A 21,348-nucleotide genomic window follows, 5' to 3' on the forward strand; every position below is an offset into this window, starting at 1 on the left:
ATAAGAATATTCATTTTGGGGAAAAACTCATTCTGGGAAAAACAAATCAGTAAGTTTGAGTCTGTCCAGGAGAAAAATAATTTTACTATTCCTGCCAATAAAAATACTTTTCAATTTTGTTCTCAGTATTTTCTTCAAGGATAACCAAAATTGTATGGCTCTATATTTGTTATATGCCCGTAAGATTTTAGTATTTTTAAATATATACACATGTACATTTTCAACCAGTATTTAAACTTTTTGGGAAAGCTCAAGATTTCATCATTAAGCTTGCTGTAATGATTTTTCCAAAACTGGGAAACACTTTAAATTGGACATCTAATACATACACTCTTGCCAAATATATATACCAGTCTCTTCTCAGTTTTGACTGTCTTAATTTTATTGATGTCAAAATCCATCCTATTCATCAAATAGTTTCTCATATAGCATTTAATATATTAAAAAAGTTAAAATTCTAAATATTCATTTCTACTTCACAGTAAAATTTAAGAGCATTCACTATAAAATATACAACTTGAAAAAAAATATATATACAACTTGGACATTCAATGTTACCTGGTAATTTTTTCTGAGGTTCCTCTTCTTGTGTTTTCTGATATGAAGGCAGAGTTCCGTTAATGGAATCAATTTGCTTTCCTCCTCTAAGAAAGGCAAACAACAAATAAATTTAGCATTATGAAATCTGAGAATTTTAGACCAGACTATATAGACTACCAATGACTACAGCAATTTAATATTTAGCATATAATATTAAAGATATTTAAAACATAGTATAGTCTATAGTTACACTGTAGAGCAGTATATGAATCATCAAGCCAGACAGATCTGGATTCAGATCATGGTTCGACCAGTTGCTATTCTTGGGTAAATTTATTCTTCTCTTCAGGCATCAGTTTCCTTATCTATAATGTGGTGAAAACACATACGTATTTCTAAAATCTACTCTCTTACCAGTGTAACTTACTAAATACCAAAATCAAATGGCAATGTAAATGCTTGATTTTCCACAAAAGTAGAGAAGAGACCTCAGGAAATTCCAGAGTAAAAATCTTGTCTGCCAAACATGATTGAAACAACACCTCTTTACAATATTGTAATAGTTTTTGCCATACATTGACATGAATCAGCCATGGGTTTACATGTGTTCCCCTTCCTGGACCCCCCACCCACCTCCCTCCCCATCCCATCCTTCTGGATCATCCCATTGCCCCGGCCCTGAGCCCTTGTCACATGCATCAAACATGGAATGGTGAAACAACACCTCTTAACCTTCAGAGACACTCACCTAAAAGATGGAGGGACAAGCTCAGGAGGTAAAGCCAGTGGCAATGGCTGTCCAGCTTTGGCCATATCAGTGAGGTGCATTGCAAGGATGAACTCCTCAGCCTTCAGCTGTCCATCACCATCAATGTCAGCCAGAGTCCTAAAGAAAGTATAAAATTTCACAACTTAGAAAGCCTACTTAGAGTAAAATATTTTCAGAAGAGTTCAATCTTTTTATTTTTTAAAACAAGAGTAATGACAGAAAAACAGCTGGGTTAATATATTTTAGTGAAAAGTACATACAGAAAAGTGAGCTAATTTTTGCCCTTAATTTCCATATCACCAAAGAGAGGGAATAAATTTTGAAATGAAAAGGGAAATATTCCCTTCAAAAAGGTAGCCTGTCTTGGTTCATGGTTAATTCACTTATCAAATCACCTGAAGCTCTACATTGAAAATGAGATATTCTCTAACTCTCCACAGAAGGTATTACATAAAAGCAAACAAGTTTTACTTGTAAAATAATTAAATGCCAAATTCTCAAGGGTAACATTTTACAAAGCAATTTTATTTGCTTGCAGGTTTGCATCAACTGTCACACAGTTGCTTTTGTGGAACATATTTAAGTCACAAACATTTACAGAAACGGCTTCTTTCTTATGTCTAATTAAAAATCATACAGAATATCTAGTTAAAAATCATAATTAGTGGGCAAACTCACCATATAGTAGCTAGCTGAGTTTGAGAAAGATTTGACTGAAGAAGAGCATTTCTAGCTTGAAAACCTGATTTAGTGGGGGAAAAAAATACATAAAAGAAGATTCTTTAGCCTCTTGAAGTCATGCAAACTTAAATAGCTGTACTCATGAAATAACACTGCTGCTATCCTGGGATTTTACCATGCATGAGGTAAATGCATGAGCATTCAGTAGTCATCAAAATAAACACATCCTCTGGACCAAGGAGTTTAAAATCTATAGTCAGTAGAAGAATGTGCTCCCATGTCCTTCCAGAAGATAATGGTCCCCACAAGTGACTGACACAAAGGACTAAGCCAGTATTACAGGCCAAGCTCCCAAGCACAGCTATGCTTAGCATTTTCAGATTTGCTCTTATCTCTCTCATCATTTCTTTGTCTCTACTCTTCCTCTTATAAATAACATGTAAATCATTCTTCAAGGATCTGTCCTGGGCACTCCGTTCTCTCTGTGCATTCATATCCATTTCTATGACTAAACAGCACCCAGAAGCAGAGGATTCCCAAATGTACATCCACAGCCCAAGCCTCTCCTTTAAGTTTAGACATCTATATCCAATTGAAAAATTTATATATGTATTTCACAAGCATATCAAACTAAGTACACACCAAACTACTCTTTCAATCCCTCACTAGGCTTCTCTCCCTAATGTTCACCCTAATCTTCTCTGTGAATGGTATATCTAAGGCTATCCAGTAGCTCAAGCCAGAAATCAGAGTCCCCTCTTAACTCTCCCTGTCCTGTACAACCAGGTGCAACATCAAGTCCTACAGTTCTACATCATTGTATGTCTAGGTCCTTCTCACCTGTGAAGTCAAAATCTAACATCACCTTCTCAGAAAGGCCTTCTCTGTCCACTCTACCATTCAATATATTTCCTGCGTCTATCCTTTATATCTCATAACATAATCTGTAATGTAACATTTATTTGCTTGTTTACCTGTTTGCCTGTTTCCCCTATTATGCTAAGTTCTATGAAGACAAAAGCCTTGACTGCTGTATCCATTAATGTATAACTCATGCCTAGTACCTAGATGCTTAATAAGTATTTGCGAAAGTAATGAATAAAATTGTAACCAAAAGATTTCCTCCATCTTAGCTGCAATAGGGACTTACTTATATGAGAGCATCTGATAATAAAGACAGCTAACATTCATTGAATGCTTACTATGTATGGTAAACTGTTCAACTTCTTTTCTCTCCTTCAGTGAGAGAAAACAAAAACATGTTTCCATAACAGACTCCTGATCTTCAATGAATATATTCCAGAACAGAAAATCCCTCTCGGCTTCAGAGGAACACTCACTCCTGGTGAGCCTGTCTGCGGCTTTTTGACCATGATGAATCCAGAAGCTTCTCTGGTGAAGGCCTCCTGGTTGGTAGAGTGGGTGCCATACCTCCCACTCTCAGCTGCATAAGCCACGAGTGCCAGAAGAGTCAGCCCTACCCTGCGTCCAGCCTGAGTCAAGGGACATCTGAACAACCCCACACAGAAGACAGACAACTGCCAACTCTTCCTCAGCAACCATTTGCACTACAAAGCCAGCACAGATGCTGCTAAATTCACTGCTTCTTCACTCAACTTTAAACACAAAGATCGGGATAATCAAAGCAACATATTCTATATAGAACAGACTCAAATATACCACATATTGTGACAAGCAATCAAATGTTTATATTATATAACTTTAAAATCTTTTCCATTATTTTTTAATAGAAACCACATACAGGAAATACACTGGAAATAGCTTACAGCCTCATTCAATTAATTAATAATACTCCTCAATAGACTTCATACAAGATGTCAGATTTGTGGAGGGTTTTTTTATGTTAAAAGGAAGATTCTTTTACAATGTTTTTTACAATGTCAACCTCTGCTGTATAGCAAAGTGACTCAGTTATATACATACATACATTCTTTTTCAGTATCCTTTTCCATTACGGTTTATCACAGGATACTGAATGTGGATGTGAAATACATTAGGACCTTGTTGTTTATCCATGTAGTAGTTTGCATCTACCAACCCTAAACTCCCAATCTATGCCTCTCCTTACCCTCCTCCTCCTCAGCAACCACAAGTCTGTTCCCTATGTCTCTGAGTCTGTTTCCATTTTGTAGATAGGTTCGTTTGTGCTATATTTTAGATTCCACATATAAGTGATATCATATCTGATAAAGCTCTACTATAAATACTTACTTTACTCTGTCTAAACTCTAAGTCATTGCTGAGTGAGGAGAGGGAGCCAGTGAGAAGACCGGAATTCTACTTGCCTAGTACCTTCTGTTTATGCCCACTTCACCATCCTCAATTACTGAATTTGGATGTTTGTTACAGCATGGACTCAAATGTCCCAGGGGGATCTCAGGTTATCTCAGTTTTATAGCTACACTTGGGTTGGAGCATTAAAGGGTGAACAGTGTTCACATGAGGTGTTTGGAAGGACAAGCAGAGAAAGACCCAATGAGGAAGGAGACTCTCACAGAAACTGAGCTGAGGCTTAGTGTCACACTCTGGTCACAGGAGGACAAGGAAGATGAGGTTTGACTTTCTCAAGGGAGAGGTCTTCTTCTCAAAACACTGGGTGTGTATCTGTGTGTTTAACTTGATTATAAGAACTTTGAACTCTTACATAACTTAACTATTATTTGTTTTAACCAAATGACTGCTATCTTTTTTGGATGTTAAAATTTTAAATGAACTACAAAATACAACTTCAAATAAAAGTTCCTCAATAGAAGCCCACAGAAAATCATAACTTTCTCACATTCATAAGCACTGTATGCCACTTACCTGAGAGGTATCCACTCATGCTTTTGTCAAGACTATTAAATTTTTGCCGATATTTTAATCTTGAAGGCTGAGGAACTGCCCACTCTGAGGTCCCAGTCTTGGGTGAGTTCCCTGAGAGGGAAGCAGTTGAGGAAGTTGAGCTGTAACAAAATTCATTTAAAATTTTTGTTACTAAACAAAATACATTTAAACTTTATAAGTCAGAGACAATAAGAACCCTACCTCTATAATATAACAGTAATTGCTTTTGTATTTGATACTGAGAAACAATCTACCCTTATGGTATTTTAGGAAAGTAACTACCATATGAAGTTTCAAACTACCATATACCAAATACCTATCATGTGCCAGGCCCCACACAGTGCTAGGGCCTTTATAAATATTATGTCTAATCCTCATGACAAACTTAAAAGGTATTACTGTCTCCATCTTTCATATGGGCAAACTACAGCTCAGTGACGTTGAGAAAAACAAAGTTACACAATCAGTGAGTATTTAAGCAAGGATACAGACATTGTTTTTCTGGGTCACTGTTGTGATTTATACGAGGAGTGATGAATGAACATTGATGCTTTTGTGCCTTCTGAAATTTAAAGGATACTCAATTAGTAGTTTTTGCTCAAGAAATAATGTGTAGTCAATGTATGGCAAAAACCACTACAATATTGTAAAGTAATTAGCTCCCAACTAAAATAAATAAATTTATTTAAAAAAAAAAGAAATAATGTGTAATGATCATGAGATATTTTGAGAAATTTTTGAAAGGAAAAATATGTAGCTTTGGGCAAAAAATTGACTATTAAAATATAGCAGGATATTTTTAGTTTACATAAAACAAATTTTTCAGAAGTAAAATACCACAGTTAATAATTCTGAAAATAAAATTATTTTATGTGAATTACAAATAGTAAATTTACCTATAGTATTTACATTTAGCCATTGGAAAGTAAAGGCTGGATAAGCTCCAAGTTTAAAAAACAAACAGTCATTTGTTAAACGTCTTTGTTTGTTGTTTAGTCACTAATTTGCATCCAACTCTTTTGCAACTCCATGGACTACAGCCCACCAGGCTCCTCTGTCCATGAGATTTCCCAGGCAAGAACACTGGAGTGGGTTGCCATTTTCTTCTTCAGGGGATCTTCTCGACTCAGGTATCAAAAACCTGTCTCCCCTGCACTGGAGGTGAATTAGGCAAATTCTCTACCACTGAGCCACCTGGGAAGCCCTTCTTATTGAAAGCCTAAAAAGTTGGAAGTTTTAAGTATTCATACCTACTAGATCCTAAATCAATCAGAGACTGGGCTTTCTGTATATTAGCACCACCAAATCCTCCCATCATCAGACTGTAAGATGACGTATGAGGCAATGCTAAAAAAAGAAAAAGGTTCACATTAAATAATTTCACAAAGTACGAAAAAAAATCTGTATCTACTGGGATGCAAATATAACAGTTTCTTCACATAAAAATACTGACTCATTAGTCACAAAGCACTTACTTGAAGAAGAATAAGGAATGGATAAAGGCTGAATGAGACTGGCGGTTCCATTTGGTAATGATGAAGTGCTAACGGAAGGCACTAGGGGAGCAGGCATCATTAGGGGAGGGAGGGTGGTCCCTGAAGTCGCCGAGGACAAGGGTGTTGCTATGGGTGCAACTGGAGGCAATGACTGAGGAATGGACAGATTGGGCATGCTTCCCATTCCTAAGGACAAAACAGAACATGTTTTCTGGTGCTGGTAAACCAATTATAAAACACAGGACAGAAAACAAGTTTACAGTACAGTGAGCAGCTGCTATGTTACAGAAACACTATGGGCAAACTATCAATAGATTTAAAAACTTCATTAAAGCAAGCTGGATCCAGCAGTGCAGAAGGTAAACTACTGCTTTTAATATCAATATTCTGACCTGTGTGAACTGAGGCAATGTCTATTAAGGAGCTAAAATTCTTTTCTAGTATCATGAATAAAACTAAGTAGGCCTTTTCCAACTACCCATTAGTATCCTCAATGAGAGAATGTATCACCTGATTGAATGTGGGTTTTTGTATAGCGATAATAAATACAGTGCTGTTGAGTTCACACACACACACACTCCACAAACTCTTCCCTCCCCCGCAAAGGATGTTCTAAATTCTACATACTTAAGGAGACCCATTTATGCATACACATTATGTGCAGGAAAAAAAGCATGCCATCTGTTTCACTTTTCTTATATGCAACACACGTATGGATTCAAGGACAATTCTTTAAAAGGGACAAAGTGATGACTCATTTGTTTACTAACTGCAGAATACAAAGTATACTATATTAATATGATTACACAATGATTTGATATTCATCTCTAGAATTCACTGCAAGAGTGAAAGAATTTAGCATTTTAAGATCTACCATCTGGAGTGGAAGACCATGGTTCAGATATAAAGAGATTCTACTTGAATGTTCCAATGAGTGCTCCTCACAAATAATTAGTAAGAAAATGGCTAATCAAAATTAATGGAAGACTGGTGATCTCAGATGAATATGTAAATTATTAGCACAAAGTTTCCAACTTTGTGCCCTAAATTTGGCTGGCAAATTAACCTTTAAAGAAATTTCTACTAATGCATAATTTAAAATTACTCCCCAAATTAAACCATTTTGAATTTAAGTTGTTCATATTTTTTGTTATGCATACAAAGTATAGAGGAAACTAAGTAAGAATAGTATTTAGGATCAGCTATGACTAGCAGGATCATATACTCTATCATCCAACCTGGAATTATGAAAGGGAGCACAAACCAGACTAGATGCCAGAACAACAGGCATAAATCACACTGTCCCTGGGAAACTGGGACACATGGACTCCCAAGCTATGACAGAGAACTTAACATTTCTAATCTCAGACATGAAAGTTAACTTGGGAGTCCGGGGACTGTCATTTTACACCAACAAATCCTTTTCTGATTCTCAAACATTATGCCTAGGAATCAAGTTTAACTATCAAATATATTGAACTAAATTAAGAAACACATACCAAAACGAGCAGAAATTAACGGAGAGAACATAGGAGGTTGTTTCATAATAGGAGGAAGAACCACGGGCAACTGTTGGCCTTGAAGTTTTAGTTTGATGAGTTTCATAGCTATGGAGAACTCTTGTTGATCCATCTTCCCATCCTTGTTCAGGTCTGATAAAGCCCTAAAAGGATGATGAAGCCGGTGGATTGTTACATAGGATCAGAATTACTTTTGTAAATGACATTGCATTTACACATAGATAATCACTTCATTAAATGTGAGGGTATGTGTATAACAAAAAGCTAAAACCTGTACAAAGATACTGACCAAAGACAGTATCTAATAAAATACTATGTGTCTATATAGACTCTAGATACCTTTGGGATGAATTCCACTGATGCAAATGTAAAGAAATTATACAAGAGTATAATCATTCTAAACAATTTGTTCAAATATTTACCAAATGCTTGCTAAGTGCCTGGCCCTCTGCCAGGCATGGGAATGGAGAGAAGGGTGGAATAGGGGTTGATATTTACTGTAAATACACTAGAAAACCAAAACCTTAGATATTATAAAGAACAATTTCTTTACGGTAGGAACAAGGGAAGGGTGAGTTAATTTGAGGTTTAAAGATGATGAAATAAATAACTACAAAATAACATAATGAAGGTGGAGACTTTTGCCAAATTACAAAGAAGTGTTTTTCAACAGAAATGTATACATCTCCTTTCTTTACAAATTCTAAGGAAATTAGAACTTTGTCCTACAGAACAAAATCCCAATTGATTTTCAGTCATTTACTCACTAAAATTTATTTTCTAAAAAGCTGAATACTCTTACTTATTAACAACAGGCTACAGGTAAAAACAACTTTATGTTAACACTAAGTATTAAAAAGTTCATCTACAAAAGAACACATTTTACCATATTTCAGCTAAAACGGGAGCCGGCAGGCCTGACTGTAAGAAAAAGGTACGGGCTTGATCACCTGAAGGCAATAAAAACAAAATAATCAATGTATTAGTAAATGGAATTACTTTGATGTCTCTGAATAACAAAAATGGCCACTAGTAACAATTCTGTTGATTTATTTTAATTCCAATTATTAAAGAAAAATTATTTATATTACTTTAATAAGACAGGAGGTATTAAAACGAAAATGTCACAACTGAAAATATATGCATTAATGAAACATAAGTGATGAAAGATCACATTGTTCATCTTAGTTTTCCCACATAATTGGGGTCTTACTTGATAATAATTCTATCTTGTAAAATTTATAGCTAAAAGCACTATTCCCTAGAAGAGTTCTAAATAAAAAAACACCAGGTTTGGGGAAGGTACTCCTCATGGGCATCTGACAATCCTGTATCTCCTGCCGTGTAAGCCAAGAACGTAAGGTCCTAACATCTCTCTGCCTGGATCATTTCTCAGAATTGGGTTTGCTGTGAGCAGTTTTGAGGGAGGAGGTAATGTTTTCCGCTGGGACAGAGAACAAGTTTGCTTTCTGCTTGCTAAAAACATGGTGGGTTCCCTGAGGCTGAGTGTTCCTCCTCTTTAACACAACCATGGCACATACAGCATCCTTCTGGGCTCCCTGCATGGCCCCTATGTGAACCAGGGGACAAGGGAAATGGATAGAAATGAACCAGTGCTCGGGCTGCCAGCTGTGCTATTACAAAGAGTGTCCTGTGTCTCTGACTTAGGAATTTCGGGTATTCTGCCAGCATTCAAGAGACAGTAACAGACCAAATTATTACCTTGTAAGCAGGGTAATCAAATCCCTACTGGGAGACAAGTTAAGGTAGTTATTATTACAGAAGTACAAATAACATTAAACTATAATGGTTGACCCAGATAATCAAGATGGTGTGATCACTCACCTAGAGCCAGACATCCTGGAATGTGAAGTCAAGTGGGCCTTAGAAAGCATCACTACAAATAAAGCTAGTGGAGGTGATGGAATTCCAGTTGAGCTATTTCAAATCCTAAAACATGATGCTGTGAAAGTGCTGCACTCAATATGTCAACAAATTTGGAAAACTTAGCAGTGGCCACAGGACTGGAAAAGGTCAGTTTTCATTCCAATCCCAAAAAAAGTCAATGCCAAAGATGCTCAAACTACTGCACAATTGCACTCATCTCACATGCTAGTAAAGTAATGCTCAAAATTCTCCAAGCCAGGCTTCAGCAATATGTGAACCGTGAACTTCCAGATGTTCAAGCTGGTTTTAGAAAAGGCAGAGGAACCAGAGATCAAATTGCAAACATCCGCTGAATCATTGAAAAAACAAGAGAGTTCCAGAAAAACATCTATTTCTGCTTTATTGACTATGCCAAAGCCTTTGACTGTGTGGATCACAATAAATTGTGGAAAATTCTGAAAGAGATGGGAATACCAGACCACCAGACCTGCCTCTTGAGAAACCTGTATGCAGGTCAGGAAGCAACAGTTAGAACTGGACATGGAACAACAGACTGGTTCCAAACAGGAAAAGGAGTACGTCAAGGCTGTATATTGCTACCCTGCTTATTTAACTTATATGCAGAGTACATCATGAGAAACGCTGGGCTGAAGGAAGCACAAGCTAAAATCAAGATTGCCGGGAGAAATATCAATAACCTCAGATATGCAGATGACACCACCCTTATGGCAGAAAGTGAGGAACTAAAGAGCCTCTTGATGAAAGTGAAAGAGGAAAGTGAAAAAGTTGGCTTAAAGCTCAACATTCAGAAAACTAAGATCATGGCATCTGGTCCCATCACTTCGTGGCAAACAGATGGAGAACCAGTGGAAACAGTGGCTGACTATTTTTCTGGGCTCCAAAATCACTGCAGATGGTGACTGCAGCCATGAAATTAAAAGATGCTTACTCCTTGGAGGGAAAGTTATGACCAACCTAGACAGCGTATTAAAAAGCAGAGACATTACTTTGTCAACAAAGGTCCGTCTAGTCAGGGCTATGGTTTTTCCAGTAGTCATGTATGGATGTGAGAGTTGGACTATAAAGAAAGCTGAGCGCAGAAGAATTGATGCTTTTGAACTGTGGTGTTGGAGAAGACTCTTGAGAGTCCACTGGACTGCAAGGAGATCCAACCAGTCCATCCTAAAGGAGATCGGTCCTGGGTATTCATTGGAAGGACTGATGTTGCAACTGAAACTCCAATATTCTGGCCACCTGATGTGAAGAGCTGACTCATTTGAAAAGACCCTGATACTGGGAAAGACTGAAGGCAGGAGGAGAAGGGGACGACAGAGGATGAGATGGTTAGATGGCATCACCGACTCAATGGACATGAGTTTGGGTAAACTCCAGGAGTTGGTGATGGACAGGGAGGCCTGGCATGCTGCGGTTTATGGGGTCGCAAAGAGTCGGACACGACTGAGCGACTGAACTGAACTGATAATGGTTGAGAGGCTGGATTCCAAAGTCAGACTGAAAGGTTCCCAAGCCCTGGTATTGTTCAGTTGCTAAGTTGTGTCCGACTCTTTGTGACTTGATGGACTATAGTACACCACGCTCCTCTGTCCTCCACTATCTTGGGGAGTTTGCTCAAACTCATGTCCACTGAGTTGTTGATGCTATCTAACCATCTCATCCTCTGCCACCCTCTTCTTTTGCCTTCAGTCTTCCCCAGCATCAGGGTCTTTTCCAATAAGTCTGTTCTTTGCATTAGTTGGCCAAAGTACTGGAGCTTCAGCATCAGTCTTTCCAATGAATATTCAGGGTTAATTTCCTTTATGATTGACTGGTTTGATCTCTTTGTTGTCCAAGGAATTCTCAAGAGTCTTCTCCAGCACCACAATTCAAGAGTATCAATCTTTGGAGCTCAGCCTTCTTTATGGTCTAACTCTCAGATTCATACATGACCACACTCAGTCGTGTCCAACTTTTTGCCGACCACGTGGACTGCAGCCCACCAGGTTCCTCTGTCCATGGAATTCTCAAGGCAAGAACATTGGAGTGGGTAGCCATTCCCTTCTCCAGGGGATCCTCCCGACCCAGGGGTCGAACCCAGGTCTCCTCCACTGCAGGCAGATCCTTTACCGTCTGAGCCACCATGGAACTTATCATTAAATAGTACAAACTGACAGCAGTCAAATTAAAACGAATTATAAGGTATTTCATGAAAAGGAGCATAAATCACAAATAAAATAAGAACACTAACCTGTTATGTAACCTCCCGAAGGTTTGAGGTTATCAAACTGCTTGTCATGCTTAGTCCGTTCTTCAGAGGTAATAGCCCACATGTTTGGCCCTCCTAAAACATAAATGAAAGACAAAGATATTATACTGCATATATGAGAATGCTTAAATACAATTCCAGAATGTAAAAATGAATCACAAATGTTTCTTTAATGACAGTCCTAATACTGGAGTGACACAAAGAAGAAAGCTCTATTCATAACCACACCTGGTATCGTCCTAAGGCTTTTCACTCATCCCCCAGTTAACATCTACTTGAACAATTGCTGTGTACCACTCACTGGAAATGGGCAACAAGCTAAATACTGGAAATAAAAAGATGAATAAAGTATTGTTCCATCGTCAAGGAAGTCTTACTCTAGAAAATGACTATCAGTGCTTACAATGTTAACCTGTGAAGCATCCTAAGCAGAAACATATACAAAAAGCTGTGCTAATCCTGAGTTAAAAGCATCAGTGATAAACTAACAGGAAAGGTAAGACTGAGGCTGAGCCTTGAAGCTTGGCTTGAATTTTGCCATATGAAGAGGCGGGATAAGGCTATTTCACAAAACAAGGTCAGAGCATGAGGAGTCAAGGCATGTTCCAGACACTGCAATGAGCAGACAGATAGCTAAAGCACCACATGAGTGGGAAAGGGGTTAAGAAAGAGGTAGGAAGGACTAGCTTTAAAGCGTCTTAAACAGCATCCTTAGCTGACCTTTACCTGGAAGTTATGGAGTGTCCTCTGATACATTTTAAAGTAACCTCCTTATTTGAAATCCTTTTAGACTTACAGGAAAGTTGCAAAGATAGTACGGAGCCTGCACCCAATTTCCACTAAGTTAACAATTTACATAACCATGGTATATTTGTCAAAACACATAAATTAGAAGGTATACTACTACTAGCTAAACTAAATACCTCCACCAGCAGGGCTAGCTGGTAAATCCCAACAAATTAGACTCTGGGCACTGGAAACAGCACAAATCTTTGTTACTGAAGATTCTGCCAAGTGGAAGCTTTGGCAAAGGAAAGTAGCCTCCTCTGAGTCTGAATGCTTGACCGATGCAGGCCCAGTGACTCTCTGGCCTAAGAGTCCCATTTAGGGGTGGGTCAAACAAACTCCACAACTAACAAGACGAGAAGGACCCTCAGAAACCTTGCTTGTCAAACAGAAATGGTATATTCAAGAACAGAAGACAGCCCGGCCCCAAAGGCCTTTTGGCTTCACATGAAAAAGTGGCAGCAAATTCGCTAAGGGGAAACTTTATTCCTACTCCACTGTCTAAAGCAAAGCTACTGGATCAATGAAATTCCCTGAAATGCCTCAGCCTGGTTCACTTATGGGTCACAGCAGCTGGAGTTCTGACAGCGTCCACTGGGCTGCCATGACCCTTCAGCCTCAGAGCTAAGCAGAACCAAAACGAGACACATTTTCTTCAGTGGACAGAACTCAGATTCTTGGAATGTTGCCAATGGCTCAGCTGTTTGATTTGCCACTTGGAAAATTACAACTGACAGATTAAAGACACCCTCTTTGGGGCTGCAAAATGGAAACAAACTTTAATTGCTAATTAAATAGTCTGGGTCACTATGGATGGCAAGGGCCCATTCTCTAACTTAGACTGAAATCAAGATTCTGGATGAAGTCTGACTCTGTTTCTGAGGCAGAGGATACAATGCATGGCAGACTTAAGGATTCCTGTCTGGGGAGGGGGTCTTATTACACAGGGCATTGCCCTCTTTTTGGCTCTTGACAGATGGACTACATCAAACTTTTGATTGCCCTCTAGGGTTACTGGTGGTGCTTCAAACTGTTGACACTTTTTAGGTTACCAATCAGCCTGTTATGTCTATACTAGCATGGCCCTTAAAACAAACCTGTGTCATGATTTTAGCTTTCTGGTCTATCAATACTCTGATGTTAATGAAACATTTATCAGAAAAAAAACTGTTCACAATGCACTGATCGAGGCTGAGTCCACTTTCATAACCTCCTCCTGCTTCACACTCCTTAAAGTAAGATAGTTTGGCCACTGAATGTGCTGTCCTGAGAAAGGGATCATCATTGTCCCTTAGTTGTTTCCTGGCTAATGATCAAGACTAAAGGGCTTGGGGGAGGGGTCACAGGCGAATACAAGTCTTAATGTGAAAGTTGAGGATTCTACCCTGGTGGTTCTTGGACATGATGCTTCTCTATTTCTCCTAGAAACAACTGTGTACAGGCTGGTTGGTACATCCTTCAGGTGGCAGCTCGGCTGAATAGGAACCTAAAGGATTCGAAGCTAATTCTGGTTAGGGTTTACAAAAATGTCCCTGTCCCTCTTGCACCTAACCCTTCTGGATCACTAGGAAACAGTGAAGCTAAAGCAAAACAGGACACCTAAATCTTGTGGCAGTGGAGAGCCCCAAGGAGCATCTGGAGAGAAATACTTTAGATCTCAGAGGCACCAGAGGGGAGAAGCATGACTTCTTCTCTTCTAGAGCTGGCCCGGGAGTCTTCTTCCCCAAGGAGGATGCCCTGGTGAGGCTCTCCTAAACTGCTGGAAGCACCTTACAATGTATGCAACTCTGAGTCTGCATCCCCCACCAGATGGCTTTGACTGATCCACTCTCAGTCTTAGGCAGGCCCTGTGCACCTGAGTCCCAGGAGTATGGACTTCTCTGTATACAAAACAAAAACTGAGGACCATGAGGATATTGGTACTGTATCTGTATCTCACAAAAGGAAATTCTCACAAACCCCATATATCAATATATAACATTTGTCTTTCTCAACCTGTGACATGTTCCCTTTACTTGGACTGCCATTCATACAGCTCTCTTCCATTTCAAACTTTACCTTCCAAGGTCCAGGGCATGGGTCATTTCGTCCAGGAGGTCTCTGACACCTGCAGGTCAAATTAATTGCTTCCTCCTCTAGATTCTCAAAGGACTTCACCATGCTTCTACAGGGCACTTACAAAGGTTCTATAATTGTTTCCTATCCATCTGTTCCACCACACAGTGAGTCCTTGGAGGATAAGAGCTTTGTGTGTTTATCCTTCTATCCTCAGAACCAGCAGAGTATTACAGAGCACACACTTAAAACTGACTGAGGAATAAATATCTGAAAAAATTAGAAGGAGCAGAAAAAAGCCAGAGAGGCAAGATCATGACCTGGGAAAAGACATATTCATTTACAAATCTTTCTGGTGTCTATACTTCACATATAGCTACATTGGCCCTCTGAGGAGGTCTTTAAAGCTATATATTCAAGAAGCACTGTCTCACTGGAAAAGACAATGATGCTGGGAAAGACTGAAGGCAAAGGAGAAGGGGATGGCAGAGGATGAGATGAGACAGCATCACCGACTCGAAGGACATGAATTTGAGCAAATTCTGGGAGACAGTGGAGCCTGGTGTGCTGCAGTCCACGTGGTTGCAAAGGGTTGGACATAACTTAGCAACAGAACAACAACAAAATTCAACATGGCTAACAGTCATCTATACTTCACTTCCGATTACTCTTCCAGTTTACTCAGTTTCTATCAAAAAGAAACCAAGTATGTTTAGGTATGTAAACTCACACATGTTTGCTGACTATAGTCCATAAAAATCTGCTTTACAAAGTTGTTTCCTCAGGCTTGCAGGATCTCAGTTCCCCAACCAGGGATTGAACCCAGGCCACCACAGTAAAAGCGCCGAGGCCTAACCACTGGGACACCAGGAAATTCCCTAACTCTAATCTTAAACCTTGTCCTTATGAGAAGATATTTATAGATTAAAAAAAAAAAGTCATTTGGGGCTAAGAAATATTAGATCAAATCCATCTAGTGTTTAAAATTATAGTGGGCACCTATATTTCAGCGATATACATTCCTAGAAACAAGTGTATACACTTGTCAAAACTCATCAAACTGTATAAAAAAGGGTGGATTATACCTCAATAAATCCAACTTAAAACAAAACTATAACACATCAAACACATGCCTGTCACATGATGTGTGCTCAATAAATTAGTTTCCTTACTCAATCCCAGGGCTTCCCTTGTGGCTCGGCTGGTAAAGAATCCACCTGCAATGTGGGAGACCTGGGTTCAATCCCTGGGTTGGGAAGATCTCCTGGAGAAGGGAACGGCCACCCACTTCAGTATTCTGGCCTGGAGAATTCCATGGACTGTATAGTCCATGGGTCGCAAAGAGATGGACACGACTGAGTGACTTTCACTCACTCAATCCAGTCCCAGGGAATGGCATAATTAGGCAGAAGGCAGAGCGTTAAAACCTTTCATAGGCTCTTTTTGTGATAAAGGTATTCTTGCCAGAAAAATACTGAATGTGATGCTTTTTAGTCAGAAACCTTAAGACTATTTTAAGTTTGAACAGTCTGGTCGGGGAAGCTGGAGTGGCTCTAACATACTTCAGTGTACATCCCCAGGCAGAGACAGTCTGCTACCCTCAGACTACAGAGAGGTCTGCTGCAGCAGAAGGGTAGCAGTGTCAGTCGCATCACATGGTACTTTCATCTTTCTTTGGTACCTGGCTTCACAGTAGTCAACTCAACCTATCTGATAATGCTTACTGCTTAGTTCCTCAGGACTCCAACCAGAAATTTTGATACTTTATATACATTCATGCAACTAACATTTATGGGGCAACAATGGTATAAAGAGGAATAAAATGGATGCCTTAAATGAGCTCAGAGACTTTCTAATATTCAAAGGGACTCCACAAGCCAAGAGAGTCATACACAACAATCATGATTAAATACTGTCATGATTAATGTTACTAACAGAATAAAAATAGTCTAAGTCAAATGAGAAGGAATAATTTTTAAGTAGTATTCAAATATTTAAATCTGGACACTAAAGCTATGAAATACATGTAATTCAAAGCCAATTTTGAAATAGTTGATCCAATTCTGGCTTTCTTATTTAGAATATATACTAAAAGAACCTTTTAAAGAGTCAACAGCTTATTACTTTGAACTTCAAGTAAAGCATATCTTAACCTATATTTATTCATAAGTGTTACAGAAAGGCTAGAAAATCTAAGTTTTGGAGTTGATGTTTCCAATTATTTCCTTAAAAACCTAAAACCTTTTACATTCTCTGATGATTACTTTAGAAATATATTAAAATTCTATCCACTTCCCCCAACTCATCACTAAATTGAGAAAGTGGTATTTTCATAAAGATTTCCGCTGCTTAGTCTCATCTACCGGCTCTGACAAATATATTTTTCTGGTCTATGTAGAAGGAAAAACACACGTTTACAGAACATCAGCTATATGCTAGACCCCATGCAGTAAGTAGTGTCATTCCTGTTTTACATCTATGTATACATATTGGAGAAGGAAATGACAACCCACTCCAGTGTTCTTGCCTGGAGAATCCCAGGGACGAGGGAGCCTGGTGGGCTGCCGTCTATGGGGTCACACAGAGTCGGACACAACTGATGCGACTTAGCAGCAGCAGCAGCATACATACATATGCGTATGTACATATACACACATAAATAAGTTCCACATGGTTAAGCCACATAGCTGGGTAGAGGCAGAGCAGTATTCTAACACACAGTTCTGAGCATACATGATTCAGATAGGTTACATCCCACCTGTACACTGTAAAAATTAAATGATATCAGAAAGTCTTCACTGGTATATTTGTTCATTTCAAAATAATAATCAAATGATATACATTGATCCAGTACAAGTTAAATCTCTAAAACACAACTGGAATACTGGTCTAGATAGAACAAAAGCCTAACTGTAGGGACTTGAATAATAGATGCTTGGGTTGTTACATATGCAGTTCAACACTACAGCTGATTCTACAGATCCAATGTTCAACAAAAATTTCTTAATTACGTAAAGAGCTCTAAAATTCTAAGAGGTAATAAAATAAAATGTTCTAAAAATAAAAATGGTATTTTTTCCCTCCTAAGTTACTAGCTGTTTCTTTTCTTTCCTTCTTCCTTCTCTCTTCCAGGTTTTAGACAGAACCACTGTCATGGGCTCCAGAATTTCATACTCACATAACCAGCCTTTAGTACCTCCACGGTTCTGAGGTTGAAACAAGCCACAATACACTACGATACCAACTGGCAGCAACACGTATCCAAAGTGGCCTCTTGCCTATCACCTTATGGCTCATGTATCATGCCTTCTGTATTTATAATTTCATTAAATTTCTGAAAAGTAGAAAGCAAACCTACCATGACTAAAACGGTTTTGGCAAGGATGACTCTGCTCATGTAGAAGATACCAGAAGTAAAATTTTAAGTGGTAAAAATATGATGCAATGATCTTTTAGTTCTGTAAGCAAATGGTAAGCACACAGACAAAGAAAGAATACCCATTCAACAGAGCTTTCTGAGATGTATCTGCACTGTCCAATACAGTAGCCACTAGCCAAGCACATGTGGTTCTGAGCATACTTGGCTGTGTGGCTGAAGACTGAATTTTTTAATTTTACTTAATTATCATTAATTTAAATTTAAATAGCCACATGTACTTAATGGCTACTGGATTAGACAATACAGCTCTAAGAACCAAAAAAGTCTTAAAAGTCTGTGGTTAGTCTCAGGATGATAAAGTAGACATGGCAAAATTTGAGGATTGTGTCAGAAATATTTAGACAAACAGCTTGCTCCAGGGAGGGCAGTTAGAGACAAGTTCCAATAGTACTGGGCATCAAAAAAGTTTAACCCAATCTATAACTGAGAATGTACTGAAGGAGCAAACACTGCTCTTGAAGGTTTGTGCTATACATGGATGCTTCTTTCGATAAGATTTTAAACCCTGAACTGGACTCAGATATATATAAGATTATCTTCAATCTTCAGTTACTTTACAAAGTAAGTAGGAAGGTACTACAGTCTGCATTAGCTATCACTTCTTCAGAAGTTTAAAAAACTACTATCTTTATTCTTATATACTATTCCTAAGTTGGAGAAGGAAACAGCAACCCACTCCAGTTTTCTTGCCTGGATAATCCCTTGGACAGAGGAGAATGTCAGGCTACAGTCCATGGGGTCACAAAGAGTCGGACACGACTTCAGCAACTGAGCATTCCTAAATTAATTGTCCAACATTTTAGACAATTATTCAAATAATTTCTTTTTGTTGCTGTTATTGAACATCTTGTTTGTTTCCAATATTTTACATATAATGGAATAAGCTAAAAGTGATCTGTAAATGTTCAGAGAATGGAAAAAATAAAATGAAGAAAGACCAGGTCTACCATGATTTCTACTATGCTCATTTTGTTTATAAGCCTGCTTAACACGTAGGTTGAAGTTTATAACTAAACAATGTATTTACAGCAAGCTCCTTAGTATGTGGCACAGAAATTCTCAAATTTGAGTAGAGCGCATTATTAGCACAATTATTACTCTCATTCTAAAACTTACATTTAACACTCATTAAGGAAAAAAAATTCATTTTAAGAAATAGTCCATGGCATCAAATAATCTTTATAATCCCATACCATTTCCAGAAAAGGAGCAATGCTCACATCTGAAAAGGCAAAAAACAGAACAACAAAACCCTTATCTCAAGTCCATCCTTAAATGACAGTGTCCTACCACATATTAACACATTTTTACTTTTTACGAAAATAATTCATTTTTCTAAAACTTTTCTCAATCTCACAAGATCAATCCTGAGTCTTAAAACTTAAGATATACACATATATTTTCCTTATTAACATTTGGCCCTATGATTGAAAACATTAAAAAAAAAAAAGGAATTGATCAATTGGTAACATTAACACAATCCTATGTGAGGCTGTGGAATTATTGGTGATTTTTCCCTCTTTTTACCCCTAGTGTTCTTTTCAATTACAGTTTTCAGTTCAAGTGTTAAAGAATTATTGACTGGACTCTTTATTTCCTTATATTTATAATTAGCTAATAAAATCTACCTCATAATTAAGAACTCAGCATATTTGATTACCTTAGTAATTTAAAAACACAATGCATTTTCTCAATTATAAATGATACACACAGTAAAAAAATACCTATTAAAGGTGGGTAATGTATATCTTAGAAACAAATTAAAACTTGAATCAGAAAAAAACCTTTAAAAATTTTTTATTATTGAAATAACCTAAACATGTCCTCTAAAATGTTTCCTATTAAACAACTGTGTGTATAGGTATACACATAACCCTTTATAAAAGGGAAAACAAACTAATTTTATATGTGCATTAATAAATGAATCTTTACTGGTTTAATCAGTTTACAATCATCTCGTGCTATTAAAAACATCTTTAATATTCTCCACTTATGGCACTGTGCTTTCTGTCTTCCAGTTTTATGCACTAAACACAATGGATGTTTAGGTTACTCTTAACTGCTCAAAGGCAAGCACACACTCCAGATGATACTGCAGACCAGGCTTATATTGAGCTTCGGGATTTACTGCATAATATTCTAATAGAAGACACACGCAGTGTTTTGAAATAAACTATCTGAATTCTTTCAACAAGAATACTTGAAATTTTGCATTTATACATTAAAGGGAAAATTATCTAAATGAATATCTTATAATTTCTACCCAAAATCTCATAACCACTTTATCTCACCACAAGCATGAAGCTACTTACCATTCATTGCTGTGGGAAACTGAGCCATCATGGTCCTGAATTTTCCTTGCTAACGCTCAGCCATCTGCAACATGAAAACATGGTGCCATTAATAACACAACAAGGGCAGATTGCAGCTTAGCGCACCCGCTAACACTAGGAATGCCTGTCCCTTTTAGCTCACACTTCCAACAGAAAACAATGCAGAGCTTCGGCTGCTATTGAACAGGCAGAATTTACAGTTGGGGGAGAGTAGAATATTTTGTTGGGTAACGGTGCTGCCTTTAAAATAAAACCATTTAACAGAAAAACAGCCATATTTAATGGTAAATACTGAACAAAGAAACCTTTGGCATAAACCAATTTTGTAGAAACTAATTTGCAAAAGAGGAGGGTTGCTACAACCATCCAAGAATTTATTTAAGAGAAATCAACTCTATAAATTAAGTGTACAATAACATCGGAAGTCATAATACTCTTCTCCTTCAAAAAAACAAAAAAAACTTGAGCAAGAAAAACGTCCAAAATAAATGTAGCATAGCTGTTTAATTCAGTTCTACAGGTTTATAAAAATGGACTAAAAGAAAAAAAAATGGACTAAAAGTAATTATTAAAACATGTATGTTTATACATAACAAATGTACTAAGGAAATATTCTGCACTAGAAAGAGAAGGGAATTTGGAAATTAACAGCTCTGGGTTCAAATCCCAACTTTATTTTCCTAGCTGTGATCATAGAAGTGTTATTTAATCTTACAGAGTCTCAGATTTCTC

At 37.8% G+C, this 21,348-nt stretch overlaps 1 protein-coding gene across 10 annotated transcripts in view; it reads right to left on the reverse strand.

Moving 5' to 3' along the window:
- ITSN2 (intersectin 2) overlaps positions 1 to 21,348 on the reverse strand; it is a 127,276-nt gene that overhangs the window by 77,662 nt on the left and 28,266 nt on the right. For 7 of the 10 annotated variants that reach the window (XM_081592620.1, XM_081592618.1, XM_081592622.1 and 4 more), the window contains exons 2-11: positions 20,596 to 20,659; positions 11,986 to 12,078; positions 8,740 to 8,803; positions 7,833 to 7,996; positions 6,313 to 6,519; positions 6,088 to 6,184; positions 4,817 to 4,956; positions 1,988 to 2,051; positions 1,289 to 1,426; positions 559 to 644 (exon numbers count right to left, since the gene is read on the reverse strand). In XM_081592620.1, the coding sequence (XP_081448746.1) occupies positions 559 to 644; positions 1,289 to 1,426; positions 1,988 to 2,051; positions 4,817 to 4,956; positions 6,088 to 6,184; positions 6,313 to 6,519; positions 7,833 to 7,996; positions 8,740 to 8,803; positions 11,986 to 12,078; positions 20,596 to 20,626 (1,084 nt within the window). In that variant the 5' untranslated portion in view covers positions 20,627 to 20,659. Of the gene's footprint in view, positions 1 to 558; positions 645 to 1,288; positions 1,427 to 1,987; positions 2,052 to 4,816; positions 4,957 to 6,087; positions 6,185 to 6,312; positions 6,520 to 7,832; positions 7,997 to 8,739; positions 8,804 to 11,985; positions 12,079 to 20,595; positions 20,660 to 21,348 lie in introns of those variants that run through there. The other 3 variants (XM_081592624.1, XM_081592623.1, XM_081592619.1) reach the window with 2 other exon arrangements.

The sequence above is a fragment of the Giraffa tippelskirchi genome, chromosome 4 (genome assembly GCF_054371585.1).
Source record: "Giraffa tippelskirchi isolate mGirTip1 chromosome 4, T2T-mGirTip1v1.2.pri, whole genome shotgun sequence".
In the NCBI taxonomy this organism is placed as follows: Eukaryota; Metazoa; Chordata; class Mammalia; order Artiodactyla; family Giraffidae; genus Giraffa; species Giraffa tippelskirchi.